This window comes from Perca fluviatilis, chromosome 10 (assembly GCF_010015445.1).
Source record: "Perca fluviatilis chromosome 10, GENO_Pfluv_1.0, whole genome shotgun sequence".
In the NCBI taxonomy this organism is placed as follows: Eukaryota; Metazoa; Chordata; class Actinopteri; order Perciformes; family Percidae; genus Perca; species Perca fluviatilis.
The window spans coordinates 6,011,568-6,027,837 of record NC_053121.1 but is presented as its reverse complement, the minus strand read 5'-3'; the positions used below and the strand labels follow the sequence as shown (position 1 = coordinate 6,027,837).

Below are 16,270 nucleotides of genomic sequence, written 5' to 3'. Positions count from 1 at the left end.
TACAAAGATAAGAGCAACAGTGGTTGGAAGGTTAAAGGAGTCACTGTCATTAACCTTCACTTAAAATCAACATAATGGTTGAAAGAAACTGTAGTATAAATCCTTTTAAAATGAAATGTTTTTCACTTTTATTTTAGTTTTAACTTGACTTTTCTCCAGTGAATCTCAAAAAGAGTAGATCTCCATTTCCATTACCGGCCCCCTTTCCACTGCAGGGGACTTAGCGCGTGTTGTACACATGCACTAATTACAATCAAAATGGACATACAGTATCTCACAAAAGTGAGTACACCCCTCACATTTTAGTAAATATTTCATTATATCTTTTAATGGGACAACACTGAAGAAATGACACTTTGCTACAATGTACAGCTTGTATAACAGTGTAAATGTGCAGTCCCCTCAAAATAACTCAACATACAGCCATTAATGTCTAAACCGCTGGCAACAAAAGTCAGTACACCCCTATGTTAAATTCCCATAGAGGCAGGCAGATTTTTATTTTTAAAGGCCAGTTATTTCATGGATCCAGGATCCTATGCATCCTGATAAAGTTCCCTTGGTCTTTGGAATTAAAATAGCCCCACATCATCACATGCCCTTCACCATATCTAGAGATTGGCATGGTTTTATTTCAGTTAGCCTAATAGCTGGTTTGATTTACGTTGAGAGATGATTTTATGTAAAGTAACCCATGCCAATCGCTAGGTGTGGTGAAGGGCATGTGATGATGTGGGGCTTTTAATTCCAAAGGCCAAGGGAACTTTATCAGGACCGGGAAAATAATTAAGCTGATTAAAAAGACTCTCAGACCAGGAGGAGCAGAGAACAAGGCAACTGTGTAGGATGTACTTTGCAATAACTGAAAGGTAAAGATTCAGGTCATGGGGTGACGTTGACTCTCATCGTTGCTGGGTCTGCAGAAAGATAAGGCTTGCACTTGTCTCGAGTAATATGCACAGTCACAAAACATTCTGTAGCAGTGTATACATTTGATAAACAGAATATGATCATAAAGTATGCCAATTAGTAACACGCTGTCTTCTCGGGCCTGGGAACGGGAGAGCGAAGGTATTTTGGCACGACCTTGCTTAAACGATGGCGTGAGGAACCGGGAGGCCTGGACTACATCCAACTGATAACACCACCACCAAGGATGGGCAAGAGCACTTAAAAGTTAAAAGGTGCGGGCTGAAGTGACCTTAGAATTGGAGTCCGATTATCTTTTTGGGCCAGACCAGAACTGGTCAACGGTCCTAATTTTATACCTTCAGTCTCTTCCGACAAATAACAAAATCAACTTATGTGTAGAAATAGCTTCTTTTTTTTCTCTCTCTCTCTCTGCATTATTATTGTCATCGTCCGTTCCTCACCCAGCATGGTGGCCTGTTTGAGGAATTTGTAGCTGGTCTCGAAGGTCATCTGCTGTAGAGGGGAGGAGTTGGAGCGGATGGCGTGCCGGTTCAGCGGCTTATAGACGCCTTCAAAACACATGTAATCTGCTACCAGGGACAGATGTCTGGGGTCCACCTCGATGCCTAGACACGGACAGAGAAATACAAACAGGCAAAACGTGTGAGTGGTTCTGACAGCCATGTGGTGGTCTGAGATCTGGGGCTTTACTGTAGAAGAGAGGTGTGTGTGTGTGTGTGTTTGTGCATGTACCATAGACAGCAAAGACATCTTTGATCTCCTTCTCTATCACTTTCAGAGCTACTTCAATCCCATAGGTGTTAGCCATGGCGTGGACCTCATTGGAGTACAGTCTGTTGACGTCCAAAATCTGGATGGGAAAAAAAAAAAATTTAGTCTCAATGTTGGGATTATCACCAAACAATGGTACAATAAGACTTCTTGAGCAACTAACCCTGACCAAAAACTCTTTGGTTATGAAGTCACCGCATTTTTCAGTATTTACACGATCTAAACCAAATATAATTTCTGTTTCGCAAGACTCATATCCACTACAAAGAGTTTGTCACATTATGAGCAACAGATGTGAAAAGTCTCACGTCTGAGTTAGAGATCGGAAAATATTACATCATACAGGCAAAACTGAATTAGATATGTCCAGCGGTCATTGTAATCTGCAGTCCAAAAAGCAAATAACAACCCAACATTTTATTAAATTGGACTATGTTGATCAGATTATATGACATATTTACTATACATGTCTGTACAACAGACAAAAAAGGACATTGGTCATCATAATACTATTCTTTTTTTTTTTTTTTTAAGATTACTTTTTGGGCATTTCTGCCTTCAATCTCCAGGAAAGCATGAAAGGGGAAGTATATGCATATATGAAAAAATTCTAACAAAAGGGTTCTCAGCTGTTTTTTGTAGTATTAGGTGTCCTTAATAACATACTAAAAGTTTACCAAAGTTTGACCACTAGAAAGGTGTAATTTTCAAGATGGCGTCCAAGATGGGCAGGAAGCTCTTAAAATATCCTAACTCCTTCATTATTTGACCTAGCCCAGTCATCTTGGTGTCTAACCCCATGTTTTCTGGGTCTATGAATCCATTGGATGTGTCTAAATTGCACTGACGTGATTACATACTTATGGAATACACGATTTTGTGAGATTACTGTAAGGTTTTATCTTTGTTTGGGGTGAACCAGAGATGTAAGCGATTTAGCCTAGGTCATGTAACTCCGTACGGAGCTGCAGCAATGTGCAGTACAACAACAATATGGTGTTTTTTGAAAGTTAAACCATGTAGACCTATTCTGATATTACATTATATTCTCTAAATACAATTCTGGATGTGAAAATGAGCATAATATGAGCACTTTAAAAGAAAACTTCAATTAAGAAATATGACTGGAAAAATAGTCTTTACTCAGAGAACCAAGGTTACAAGTCAGAGAACGCAGAGCATATACACTGCACAGTTCTTCTAGTTCACAACGGTCCCACAACCCTCCGTTGGTTCCTTCTCAGCCAATGTGCTGTTAGTGAATGGGAACGGACATACTCGATGAGGAAACCTTTAATGTGTCCTCCAAGGCACGGGCCGCTATGAGCTGCACGCTGCAGTCCATATATGTGTGTGTGTGTGTGTGTGTGTGTGTGTGTGTGTGTGTATCGGGTGCGAATGAGTGAGAGAGAGAGACAGAGAGAGAGAGAGAGCGTAGCCTCTTAATGTTCTAACGCTGGGTATACAGGGAGCTTGCAACTCCGCTACTGCTCTTCAAAATCTAATTCTGAGTCGACTTTGGCGAACGGGCGGGGGATCGTCTATGCTTAGAGGTCTGAGCCAGACTCATCTTCAAAGCCACATGTATTATAAGACCAACCGGGTTAGACTGTCTGCTGCTCTGCACTTGTGAAATTTTGTCACATTTTAATCTCACGAGATCTCGAGGGACGAGGTCTCATCACACCTCTACATACAACTATGTAGGCAGAAGCAAAAAAAAGACTAAACTAACCACAGCTGCAAGCAGAGCGCTCCACTTCTGAAACTCCCCCCCCCCGTGGTATGACGCACGACCGAACAATACCACGACGCAGCCTGAACACAGCACACACAGCACTTGTATATACAGTTCTTTTTATTCCTCCAAGTATATTTTTTTATGTAGTTCTAGTATTTTGATCTAGGTTTATCTTATTTTATCTTATTATTTCTAGTATATTTCTTGTATTTTCTGTATGTGTGTGAGTGAGTATGTCCTTGTAACACGTCTCTCTCTCTCTCTCTCTCTCTGCTCTCTCTCTCTCTCTCTCTCTCTCTCTCTCTCTCTCTCTCTCTATGCAGAGGGTTAAGGGAAGTTGATGAAATGATGCGGTCTGAGCGGTTCTGCAAAAAAGCTGCAAGCAACAATAACTGGCACCACTGCACTAGAGTTACAAATAAGAACAGTGAACCAAAACCGAAAAAGTCCCCCAGTCTCAACTGGCTACGTACGTCACTGTGCCTGAACATTTCATGCATGTTGATGCCCTCTGTGTTGAGAACCGTCTCTTTCTCTCCCGTCTTTTTTGTGGTTTCGCTCAGCAGGCAGCGTGTCAGGCCTTTGGTCTCCATGATGACGGCGTTCTGGGCCAGTGTGGACAGGACTGAAGTCAGGTCAAAGTGCACCTTGCTCACCGGTAAGACCAGGTCAACCTATGAACGGGGAGACAACAGGTGGATGAATAACGTATACAATAGTACCGTATACAAGTCAAAGGGCAGATGAAACGTCTAGTCAGAGAACGCAGAGCATATATACTGCACAGTTCAGCCAATGTGCTGTTAGTGAATGGGAACGGACATACTCGATGAGGAAACCTTTAATGTGTCCTCCAAGGCACGGGCCGCTATGAGCTGCTCATCAGAAAGAACAATATTCTTCAGCTCTCTGCACGTTTGTACGGTTTAAAACCAGCATATTCCCATCTCCCGACAAAGAGGGTGTTGTATGAGATCGCCTGCGTATGTGGAAACAACCTATATATTATGCTATCAATGTTTCTACACAGGGGCTACTGAGAAACCTCCATTTTAATTGGCCTGACTGGTGTTTTTAATCAATAAACCAGTACTAAACTTCAGATAAGGACAGCAACAGTGAAGCTGAGCTGAGAAAAAAAACAATTGAACAAAAAACAAGAGTCTTCACTCAGAGGACCAAGGTTACAACGTAACCAAGCGTTTCATCGCAGCAGTAAACAATTAAGTAGGCTGCTCTCGTATCAATTTATGACCATTTTACGACGAGGGGAGAATATTTCTCTTTGTTTAATATAATCATTAAAGTAAGGTAGGTATTAAAGTAGTAAAGTTAGGTTTTGCTTTCAACTCATTTAAAAAAAATAAATAAAAAAAAAGGGAAAGAGCGATCTGTGCGAGACAGCGCCACACTGAGCTGCACGCTGCAGTCCATGTGTGTGTCGGGCGCGAATGAGTGAGAGAGAGAGAGACAGAGAGAGAGAGAGACAGAGAGCGTAGCCTCTTAATGTTCTAACGCTGGGTATACAGGGAGCTTGCAACTCCGCTACTGCTCTTCAAAATCTAACTCGGAGTCGACTTTGGCGAACGGGCGGGGGATCGTCTATGCTTAGAGGTCTGAGCCAGACTCATCTTCAAAGCCACATGTATTATAAGACCAACCGGGTTAGACTGTCTGCTGCTCTGCACTTGTGACCGATACGTTTACCTCCACGAGAAATCTCGTCACATTATAATCTCACGAGATCTCGAGGAACGAGGTCTCATCACACCTCTACATACAACTAAGTAGACTACTTCGCCTTTGTATGTGCAAACAACCTGTATATTATGCTATCAACGAACAGTGAAACTGAGCTGGGATAATGGAAGAAAATGGAACCTGTGTTATGTGTGTAATCAATTCAAAATTTACAAATTGCTTTCAGAGAACCGCATACATTTATTTGCCAAATGTCTGCTTGAATCGGGCAGGACATAACTGCACAGAAAATGAGACTGGGAGAACCCAGACTGAAAGCCAAGTTCATTCATTGGCTCGCCTGAAACGGGATTTTAACCCCCGATGTTATTCATTTTATAACGTCGGCCCTGGAGGTAACGAGTCTCCGCTGGTTTTCTGACCATGGTCGGAAATGAAGCAAGCAGGAAAGGTTAAGGTTAAATTTAACATCTTATTAACGTGCGCTTGTTGCCCCGTGTGCGCTGATGCGCTCATCTGTTGACATTTCCGAATGCCTTCCTACAGTAGCTTAATAAAAGGGGGCTTTCCACACAAAAACGTAGCCTACATGTGTCATTAGTATGACAAAAAAAATGAGATTTTAACTGTGTCGGGCTCGGACAGAAGAATTCGGCCCGATCCGGACTCTAGTGAGAGAGTGTTGGCAAGTCTTGACAACCTCGCATGGCAGGATGCGGTTCAATATTCCCTCGCACTTTTTGCAGTTCTGTGGTCACAATCAGAGTGTAAGCACAATTTCTTGTCTTGTCTTGATGAAACCTGACCTGAAAACCGATTTGAACGCTCGGGCTGTGACGTATTAAAGCACTTTTCGTGCATAGTAATGCTAGCAGTGGGAGTTTATACTGCAGTACATTCAAAGCAAACAAAAAACAGCATTATGAAGTGGTTCCATAAGTTACCATTTTGAGAGGATTTATGATTTGCATATTGACTTACGTATGATTTACGTATTGGCAAGCATCCAGTGGTGTGAGCGAGATAAGATCCTGCAACTGCAAAAACAAATCTAAAATCTAAACAGGAAGCTCACCTACAATCTTTTTGAATCCGCTTGTGTACAAACCCACCTCACACCATAGCTCGTGCTCGAGATCGTAGCAGTATCTCTCGATGGCGGAGTTGGACTCCAGGACAGAGTTCACCCTCATCTGATTCAAGCTCTCTTCCTCTCCGCCTCTTCTCGCTCGTGTCTTCTTCCTCCCCGCTCTCACTCCTGCAGGCTCTGGCTGGGACTCCTCCGGCGTGGTCTTCTCCACGTTCTCCTCCACGTTCTCCTCCTCTTCCTCCCCCTGGTCGTCTTTGTCCTCGCCGTCTTCCCCTCCGTCCTCGTCCTCGCTCTCGTAGTCCACCTGCAGAGGAAGACGGAGATGGGTGTTAATGGTTTTACGATGGCAGAAACTGCAGTATAGACATTCTGTATGTCTATGTACCGTATGTGTCCAGTCACTCCTGTATTTATCCACAAGCAGAGGTGTCAAGTAACAAAGTACAAATACTTCGTCACCTTACTCAAGTAGAAATTTTGGGTATCTATACTTTACTGGAGTAATTATTTTTACAGCAGACTTTTTACTTCTGCTCCTTACATTTTCACGCTATTATCTGTACTTTCTACTCCTTACATTACTCCTATTTCAATTCGGCTTGTTTTCATTCTGGCTTGTCGTCGTTAAAAAAACAAAAACAAAAAAAACACAAAACCTATCCAGATAAATCTCGCCATCCGGATAGAGTGAATTTGATTGTGGTTGGATGAGAAGTATAAACATACAGTATACCATCCCGACACCCTATTGGTTTGTACGCGATCCATCGCACCTGCACATGACACAAATCACGTCACAGTCCAGCAAGGAAATCGCCGACGCATGTAGCCTAGTACGAAGATGTCCGTGGCAGAGACTAAAGAGAACTCGAGCGAAAAGTCCCAACCGAGCACCAGCGACGAGGTTGGTAGCCAGGAAGACCAGCCAACCCTTCTACATCCCTGGCCGTACCTGGAAGAATTTTTTCGAAATGGTTGGATGCAAAAACAGCTCCTTTCGAATGCGCTGCAAGCTCTGCGTACCCAAGTACCACGAGCTAATTAAAATACTTATAGGCAACTAGTCGTATAGAGGAAATTAAACAAGAGGTAACAGAAAACAAGCTCACAACGAGAAATGCAAAACAGAAAAAGGGGAAACTTAAGAACTCATCCAAGTAAGGTGGTATCTTATGTTTTGCTATCCAAAGTGTATCATCTTGTTGAGCACCAACTGCATTAAATTATTAATCTTGTTTCAAGGTTTCTCCTCTTACTAGAATTTCTCCATGCAAGTTCATCAACGTGCAGTACTTTTAGTAGACTTTGTTGAGTTGACACAAAACAAGTCTGAAAACCCATAACCCCACACATTATTTCGAGAAAATTAGATGGCTTTCATTATTTCAAGTAGAGTTGTTGGAAAGTTAATCGGCAACTATTTTGAAAAGCTATTAATCGTTGCAAAAATACCAAACATTTGATGGTTCCAGGTTCTCAAATGTGATAGAAAATAAAACTTATTTTTAGATTATAGTTAGTTAGTTATTTTAATTTTATTTCTGTGTCATGCCAAACATGTGGGCCCATCCCAATGGGGATTACAAGACACCACAAACTTATTTAGCAAACGTCTTCCGGTCGCATATACAAATCATTCGGAGAAATACAGCGGTGCTCATAAGTTTATGAACCCATGCTAAAGTTGACTAAAAACATGAATACATTTTTTTTTTTATCTTAATGCCTTAATTAAAAAAAATGAGGGAAAATTCAACCTTTAAGGACACCAATTTTCTTTGTAATGACTCTAGATACCTAGAGATTGGCATAGTTTTCTTTCAGTTAACCTAATACCTGGTTTGATTTGTATTGAGATATGATTTTATGGAAAGTATCCCATGCCAGTCTCTAGGTATGGTGAAGGGTATGTGATGATGTGGGGGGGGGGGGGGGTATTTTAATTCCAAAGGCCAAGGTAACTTTATCAGGATGCATAGGATCCTGGATCCATGAAATAACTGGCCTTTAAAAATAAATGGTTCCTCACGCCATCGTTTAAGCAAGGTCGTGCCAAAATACCTTCGCTCTCCCGTTCCCAGGCCCGAGAAGACAGCGTGTTACTAATTGGCATACTTTATGATCATATTCTGTTTATCAAATGTATACACTGCTAAAGAATGTGTTGTGACTGTTCATATTACTCGAGACAAGTGCAAGCCTTATCTTTCTGCAGACCCAGCAACGATGAGAGTCAACGTCACCCCATGACCTGAATCTTTACCTTTCAGTTATTGCAAAGTACATCCTACACAGTTGCCTTGTTCTCTGCTCCTCCTGGTCTGAGAGTCTTTTTAATCAGCTCTATTATTTTCCCGGTCCTGATAAAGTTCCCTTGGCCTTTGGAATTGGAATGATGTGGGGCTATTTTAATTCCAAAGACCAAGGGAACTTTATCAGGATGCATAGGATCCTGGATCCATGAAATAACTGGCCTTTAAAAATAAAAATCTGCCTGCCTCTATGGGAATTTAACATAGGGGTGTACTTACCTATGCCCCCTGTATTTTAAGGAAGATCATTTATTTATTTACGATACATTATTCATTCACAAAGGAAATTGGTGTCCTTAAAGGTTGGATTGTTTTATTAAGGCATTAAGATCAATTTCCAAAAGATGATTTTTTTTTAAGTTATTTTTAGCATGGGTTCATAAACTTGAGTGCCACTGTGCATGAATATACACACACACACACACACCCACACACACACACACACACATACACATACACAAAAAAAAAAAAAAACACACACACACACACACACACACACACACACACACACACACACACACACACACACACACACACACACACACACACACACTTTACTGATAGCTATCGTTTACCTCATGTGGCAAACCAGGGGAAACAGGTCAGCCAAACCGGCACAGGGGGCGGGTACATAGGCTCAGACTGGGGGATGGGAGGGGGTGATAGAGGGAGTCTATCTGCCTGTGCAGGGGCTGCAGCCCCTTGGCACATGGCCCTGGTCACACCTGCAGCCCATCAGGTAATCAGAGGGAAGCTGTTGAGAGCCAGCCCAAGGCTGCAGGAGGGGGGGGGCAGTGAGTAACAAAGGCCCAGAGGAGCAACACGTCAGGAGCTGATGGTCAGCGAGGATATTGGCCAGGAAAAAGACTAACCTCTCCCTCTGCTTAAATCCTCCCAGGACAACACCCCCTGAAGGCCGACAGACCCCAGATGGGAAGAAACCTAAGTTGCAGTTTGTACCAGTACCCTTTTTCCGAGCTACTTCATTAAAGAACACTTTCTGTTTAAGCCGACTGTCTCTGTTTCCTATGTTCATTGTGAATCTGGCGTTCAAGTCCCCTGGGTTGCCACACTCAGGCTAATTAATTAGTTAGTAAGTGGCGATTTTTGGCAGCCAGCCTTCCAACAGATAGCACAATGAAATTAAATAACCGATCATTAACTGTTGACCGACAAGCAGGCAACGGAGTCTCTGATGCTAGGGCTGCAACTAACGATAATTTGAATAATCGATTAATCTGTCGATTATTTTTTCGATGAATCGGATAAAAAAACACAAAAGCATTAATTTACATCAACTCAATACATACATACATACATACTTGTTGTTTTAGTTAATAGTTGTGTAAAGGTAAGCAACCCAAGAGCAGATACAGACAAGACACACACACACACACACTTGAAGCTTATTCATTAAATTATTACCATCATTGTAGTAAGTGCAAGTGTTGAACGAGGGTATGTGAAAATCCAAAAAACAGCCAAAACTATACTCCTGCTTTTTGAAATGTATTCGTATTAATCCAAAAAACAGCTAAAACTATACTCCAGCTTTTTGAAATGTATTTGTATTAATCCAAAAAACAGCCAAAACCTATACTTCTGCTTTTGAAATGTATCAGCTCGAGAACAGTTGAGCTGAGAGACTCCGAGACTGAGCTTCTGCTTTTGACATGAGTTAACCCAAAAACAGCTAAAATATATTACTGCTCTTGAAACTATAATACTGCTTTTGATTTTTGTTTGTGAGTATTGATTCGCTTCTAAAACTATATGATTGCTTAGAAATATAATCATGCTGAACGTTGTGTTACTGATATTATTATAAAACGTGCTTAGAGACATCTTCGTGTGAATTACTGTGTGTAACTGCCCGTTTGACCCTGCGGCCGTAGAGAGGAAGTATTTGCAAGAGGCCTCAGATGGATAAGTTGTATTGTCTAACTGTCTGCTTGAACCTGCAATTAACATAATTGCATATGCATATAGGAAATATCGTTACATGAGATGTTTTTACGTATGTCCAGCCTGAATTAAGATTGTATTGCCATGTAAGGTAAAATAAGATGGTAAAACACACCTCACTGTGATGGGGGGTTGAACCCCATGAAAATGTACATATAAATATTGATGCTTTGCCAACGAAAGTTTTTTAGCTCTTGCCTTTTGACTCTTGGCCTTTTTTCTGCTCTCTTGACCTTCACCCCTGCTGTAGGGGCATCCTGTGTCTTAGAGCATTTGGAGTGATCGAACTTAGTTCATTTTTTCATTTATTTTGTTTTTCTTGTTAACTTTTTGCTTTAAATAAAATAAAACCACCTGTGTTCGTCTTGAACAAGGTGACCCAAAAAACCTTGAGAGTCTTTTTTGCCTTTTTTAAGAAGACGTTTTTTTCCTTTTTTCCTTTTTCTCCTTGTCCTCCACTTCACCCGTGTGAGCGGGGAACACCCTAGAAGGGGAAGTGTGGGGACTCCTCTTTAACCGCGTGGTTCTCAGAGACCCCGGGGACCGATCTGACAAGCAGGCCTTTGATCCTCCAGCTGAGCGGAAGCTTCTGTGACCAAGGCAGAAGTGGCTGTCCGAGTGTCAGTAATCAATTGTAATTGTTTGGTTGTAAAGATCTTCTGTGTGCTGTGTATTCCACATACGGGGGACATCTAGGTTGTCAATCAAAAGCCTCTTGTCTCGTCATCGGGTTTCCACCGTAGCGAGGCGAGCGGGGGTGTGTGTGTGTGTGTGTGTGTGTGTGTTTCTATAAAATTAATCTAAACCATAAGGAAGTATCTGAAATACTCCTTTAATATAGGTTTAACCATCCGCCCCGCTAACAGTATCTGTAACGGCTGTACGGCAGAAGAGGGCATAGAGGGCGAGGATTATCGAGGGGGAGCAAAGGGGTTGGCTTTAAAAGAAAAAGTGATACTATGCCTCGATAACTGCCACATCGCTCCACACAAGTTAAGTTCATTTATACAACACACACAAAAATATTTGTCAACAATAACTGATATGGGACAAAGCACAGAATATATACATGACAACAGATTAAAAAAAATTAATGGGCCAAAAAAAAAAAAAAAAGGCGAGTGAATAAAGCCGTATCTTTAGTCTTGCAAACTTTACCACCCCTGTTTTACTACTGTTTAACGAGCTAACGCTAGCTTGTCATGCTAGTCAGCTGGATAACGAGTAAACGGCAGCACCAGAAGAGCTCCTGGAGGGACGTTACGTTCCTCACTTCAAAATGGAACAGAAGTAGGATTGTGTAGTGACTTTACCCTGCTGTTGAACTCCCTTCCTCCTCATCAAGGACTCCAACATATTTACGTTTTAGGTGCTGACTCATCACCGTGGTGCGCCCGTGCCATGCCGTGTCGCTTTTGCTTATCTTGCAATTAACACGTTTTTTGATTTATTTAGTGTGTAATGCTCCCACACCTTGGATGACTTAGGTCGTACGGATTTCTCTGCCTCCGCCGTGTGTTTCAGAACAACGTTACGGGTCTCTCCGGTCTCTCTCCGTATTTCCTCCACCCCCGCTCTTTTTTTTTATCTCCGCGACTGAGTGGCCTAATAGTTGCACGACACAACGAATCGATAATGAAATTCTTTGCCAACTTTTTTAATAATCGAATTTTATCGATTCGTTGTTGCAGCCCTATCTGACGCACTTTCCGCACTCCGTGTCCGCGGACAGCTGTAGGCTTGTACCGGTTAATGTTCTGTGCATTGTCAGACACATGCAGCCACTTTCCTGAAACCGCTTGCGAGACAAGTCCACAGCGGCGTGTATGTCCGGGCCTGTCTCCACCCCCTCCACCTCCAGGTTGTCAACTGTGTGCTTTGGAATGAAAGGGAGAAAACAGGACGCCGAGTAACACAGCGGATATCGCTCATATACTTTTTTTTTTTCGACAGCGCCTTAACTGCAAAATGCAGTTAAACCCTGCTCCAACTCTCAACTAGCGTTTGTCTCTGTCTCTCTCTCTCTCTCTGCCAGGAGTCCCGCATCCCCACACAAAGACCATGCGACTGACAAGAGGGTTCACTCCTCGTTACGCCAAGGAACCGAGAGTGGTCATCCAGTCTCTTTCGGAGAGAGAGAGAGAGAGAGAGAGAGAGAGAGAGAGAGAGAGAGAGAGACGCACAAGGAAAACAAACAAGCATGGAAATGGAAATTATCGCAGCAGGAAAAATTATTGAGCTAATTTTTTTTATCGCGCGATTAATTGATTTATTGACTATCGCGACAGGCCTACTCACTAAAGAGACCTTTGAAGTCTTTCTCCCACCTATTGAGCATATCAGACAGCCCAGTCATTAAATTACCATCATACCCCAGCACTTCCATGGGTATTTTCCAACTACGCCTTGGCCCTAGTTTATTCATTTCTGACCAAAATCTCTTCAGACGTCAGTCTGATCTCTTCGTCAGACGTTTGGATTCTCTTCAAGTTTAATACCTGTTCTCTTTGATAACGTCTTTTGTAGAATCTGTATCTTATCAAACCAATTCTGATTATTCTTGAAGGTTTCTAACAGTTTCTTCCTTTCTATATAATTATTTGAGCAGTTCAGAAACCTATTTTACTCTTTGTTCCAATGAGGTTTTGTATTAAATGTCTGTCTTGTAAAATTATAGCTGTCTCCAGCTTTAAAATCAAACTCTGTCTTCTTTAATCAATTTACAAAGTCTGACATACCGGTTATCTAGATTTTCTTTTTCTCTAAAATCATTCTTCATTTTCAAAAGGGTTGACTGTTGTAAACTCGAGGATTGTTTATTCATTATTTATATATAAATGACTTGCCACAATCGAGTCCGGGAGCAGGTTTTTCAGATGTACGCAGACGATACAGTCATATATATACCTGGTAGAACAACACTGTCTGTTTCCACCCAGCTGTCAGATCATTTACAGTCAATAGCAACATGGTTTGAGAAGTCATGTCTTTCAGTCAATGTTAAGAAAAGTCGGTTTGCGTTTCCTCCAGGGCTTGGCCCACAATAGAAATTAGGGAGTTAAATTTAAAGATTAATGGTCAACATTTTGAACGGGTCTCGGAGGTAAAATATCTCGGCCTTATATTAGACTCTAACATAAAATTTCATAAACTGTGTGGCAAACTTAAGACACATATAGACTTGGGAGACTGTCTCCCATTTCATGCTGCCAATACTTTCATGCACGCTATGATGGTTTCACATCTAAGTTATTGTGTAACCTCTTGGTCACAAGCAGCACCTACAAAGCCTCTTATGATGAAATACAGTACAACCGAGCAATTCAAATTTTGGACAGAAAGCCGACAATATCTTGTGTCATGTTCTCAAAAAATTAAGTATGTTAAATTTGGATAATTTTATTACAATTGCAAATCTTAAAACTTGTACATAAGTGCGTACATAGCCAGGCTCCCCAGGTGCTCAGTGACCTAGTGGTTCCTCTTAGAGCGTTGTGTCCTCTGCTGTCTTTTATGTAAGTGTTGAGTTATTGTATTTAAAAAAAAAAAAAAAGGGTCCATCTGGGACGTGCATTGAAAATTAGCCTAGGCTATAAATGCTGTGGTGTGCGTCAAACTTGTCCCATAAACATTAAATAAATAAATAAAGGGCAGATAGTCACACAATGTTACTTAGTAGTCTAAATATTATGTTAGTTTCAAGAAATCAGGGCACGTTTGATAACCCAACTAGCAGATTCTTTGATTATTACAACCAAATAACACACAAAAATTATTATTTATTTAGTTTATATGTTTTTACTCGATTATACAATATGACCTTACGATCACTGTATACTGTATTACAATCTAAAACCAACCATATACTGTGTACTTTGTTGGGTGTTTTTGTTACTTGTTTGTTTATAATGTCTTTTAATCATTGATTTTTTAGCCACGTGGCTCTTGGGATGGCCAGCGGCTGCTCACAGTCCCCAGAGGATGATTCCTACCAATTTGGTATGCCCTGACTTTTCCTCTAAAAAATAAATATCTCAACATCTACTAAATAGATTGGCCCAAAGTTGTGGGCAGACATTCACAGTTTCCAGAAAATGCATTCTAATACTTTTGGTGATACATTGCCTCCAATGCCACCATGTTCTGGGTGAAACACCAACTGCTGGATGTATCGTCACGGTGTTTGCAGTGTTTCCTCTAGGATTTTTTTTAGCAGTGGGGGCAGATCTGTCTCTGTCAGAGAAACGTAACTAGCGGTCTCGAGTAACAAGTGTGGGCAATGCATCACCGATGGGCCGAAGGCAAAGCCAGAGTCGGTAACGTAGGCTAGGGCGCGGATGGTTCTGAATCAGAAGAAAAGCACCGGGCGATCGCTCTGTGAAAGGCGTACACGTAGACGGTAGCTGTCTACGTGTTCATATAACTTTATACACGCTACAACTGGCTGGAATCATTGCACACAGCTGAGAGCGGAGTTTATGGAGGAAAAAAAGGGCAGCGGCGCACGGTCCGAGCTGCGCTGCGCACCGCAGCAGACACCAAATCGGAGGCAGTGCCTGCCAGGTTAGGTTAGGTTATAAATGTTCAAATAGCATACTTTTAATTGTTATTTGGCTGTGAATTATGTTGAATGAATTTCCCCCAATATGTTTCATGAATGTATGAAATAATCACGGTTTAGCCTACTACGCCTATGCCATGATATGATATCAAGGGCGTTGTATTGAATCAACAGCCACGTGCAATTTAGCTAGCAGGTGAAGGTGAAACTAAAATGTGCGAGAACTATAGACTAATACAGGCTTAAATGAACTGACAATATAAGTTATACGACTTACAGTTGTCAAGAATGCACACATGCCATCTCAATCGGGTCCTCTGGACAGCCAGTCTCTTTTTTCTTTCTCCCTTTTCTCCGAGTGGCGCGCGGGCCCACTCGCGTTGTGAAGCGCGTGTCTGCGCTATTCTCCGTCGACGCGCTCTTTACAATCACTGCTGATAGACGGCTTTTTGTATATATGTTTCTGATACCGTGGCGGGAGAAATCTAACCGTGGCGGACCGCCACTTGCCAATCAACATAGAGGAAACACTGGTTTGGTTCACAGATGAACTGTAATAACGTTGGCGATGTCTTAACTCTTTGTCTAGCGCCATCATCAGGTCAAATTGTTTATTTTCCTGATACTTTGGTTTATGACCAAATACCTGCAAAACTAATGACATTTCCATAAGCCTTCTGCTGCGCTTTGTGTTAAAATTAGCAACGGTTAGCATGCTAAAACAGTAGACGAAGATGGTGACCATGTTTAACATTATACCTTTGCCTGAGTTTCTGTTTAAGGGGAGCAGCTACACGTTGTAATGCTTTCGTTACCAACTTTAACATGGATCCGAGGAAAATGTTCAGACAAGTCTCAAAATATGTAAAGTGTAATATGTTTGCGAGCTTTCTATTTCCAGGAACATCAAGACTATAATATTATAAATTAAAATAATATTAGTATTTAATATGAGCTATTTCCTCCATCATCGTACCTCCTCTTCCTGTTTGTCTTTTCGCTTGGCATCTGAAGCATCAGCGTCTCCTTCGTTCCCCTGGTCGTCAACAATCTCTCGCTCCTCTTCGCCCTCCACGTCGTCTAACTGATGAATGTCAACATGACAAGACAAGGATACTTCACATTGTTGTTTTGGTATTCAACGAAAGAAAAAGAAATGTGCAGGTAAAAACCATTCAAAAATGACTGATAACACT

General features: G+C 41.7%; 1 protein-coding gene across 1 annotated transcript in view; it reads right to left on the bottom strand.

Annotated features, from left to right (window-relative positions):
• Nucleotides 1–16,270, bottom strand: part of polr1a (RNA polymerase I subunit A) — a 53,779-nt gene that overhangs the window by 604 nt on the left and 36,905 nt on the right. The window contains exons 32-36 of the mRNA XM_039813215.1: nt 16,051–16,158; nt 6,259–6,540; nt 3,919–4,119; nt 1,666–1,783; nt 1,374–1,538 (exon numbers count right to left, since the gene is read on the bottom strand). Coding sequence (XP_039669149.1) covers nt 1,374–1,538; nt 1,666–1,783; nt 3,919–4,119; nt 6,259–6,540; nt 16,051–16,158 — 874 coding nt within the window. The remainder of the gene's footprint in view (nt 1–1,373; nt 1,539–1,665; nt 1,784–3,918; nt 4,120–6,258; nt 6,541–16,050; nt 16,159–16,270) is intronic.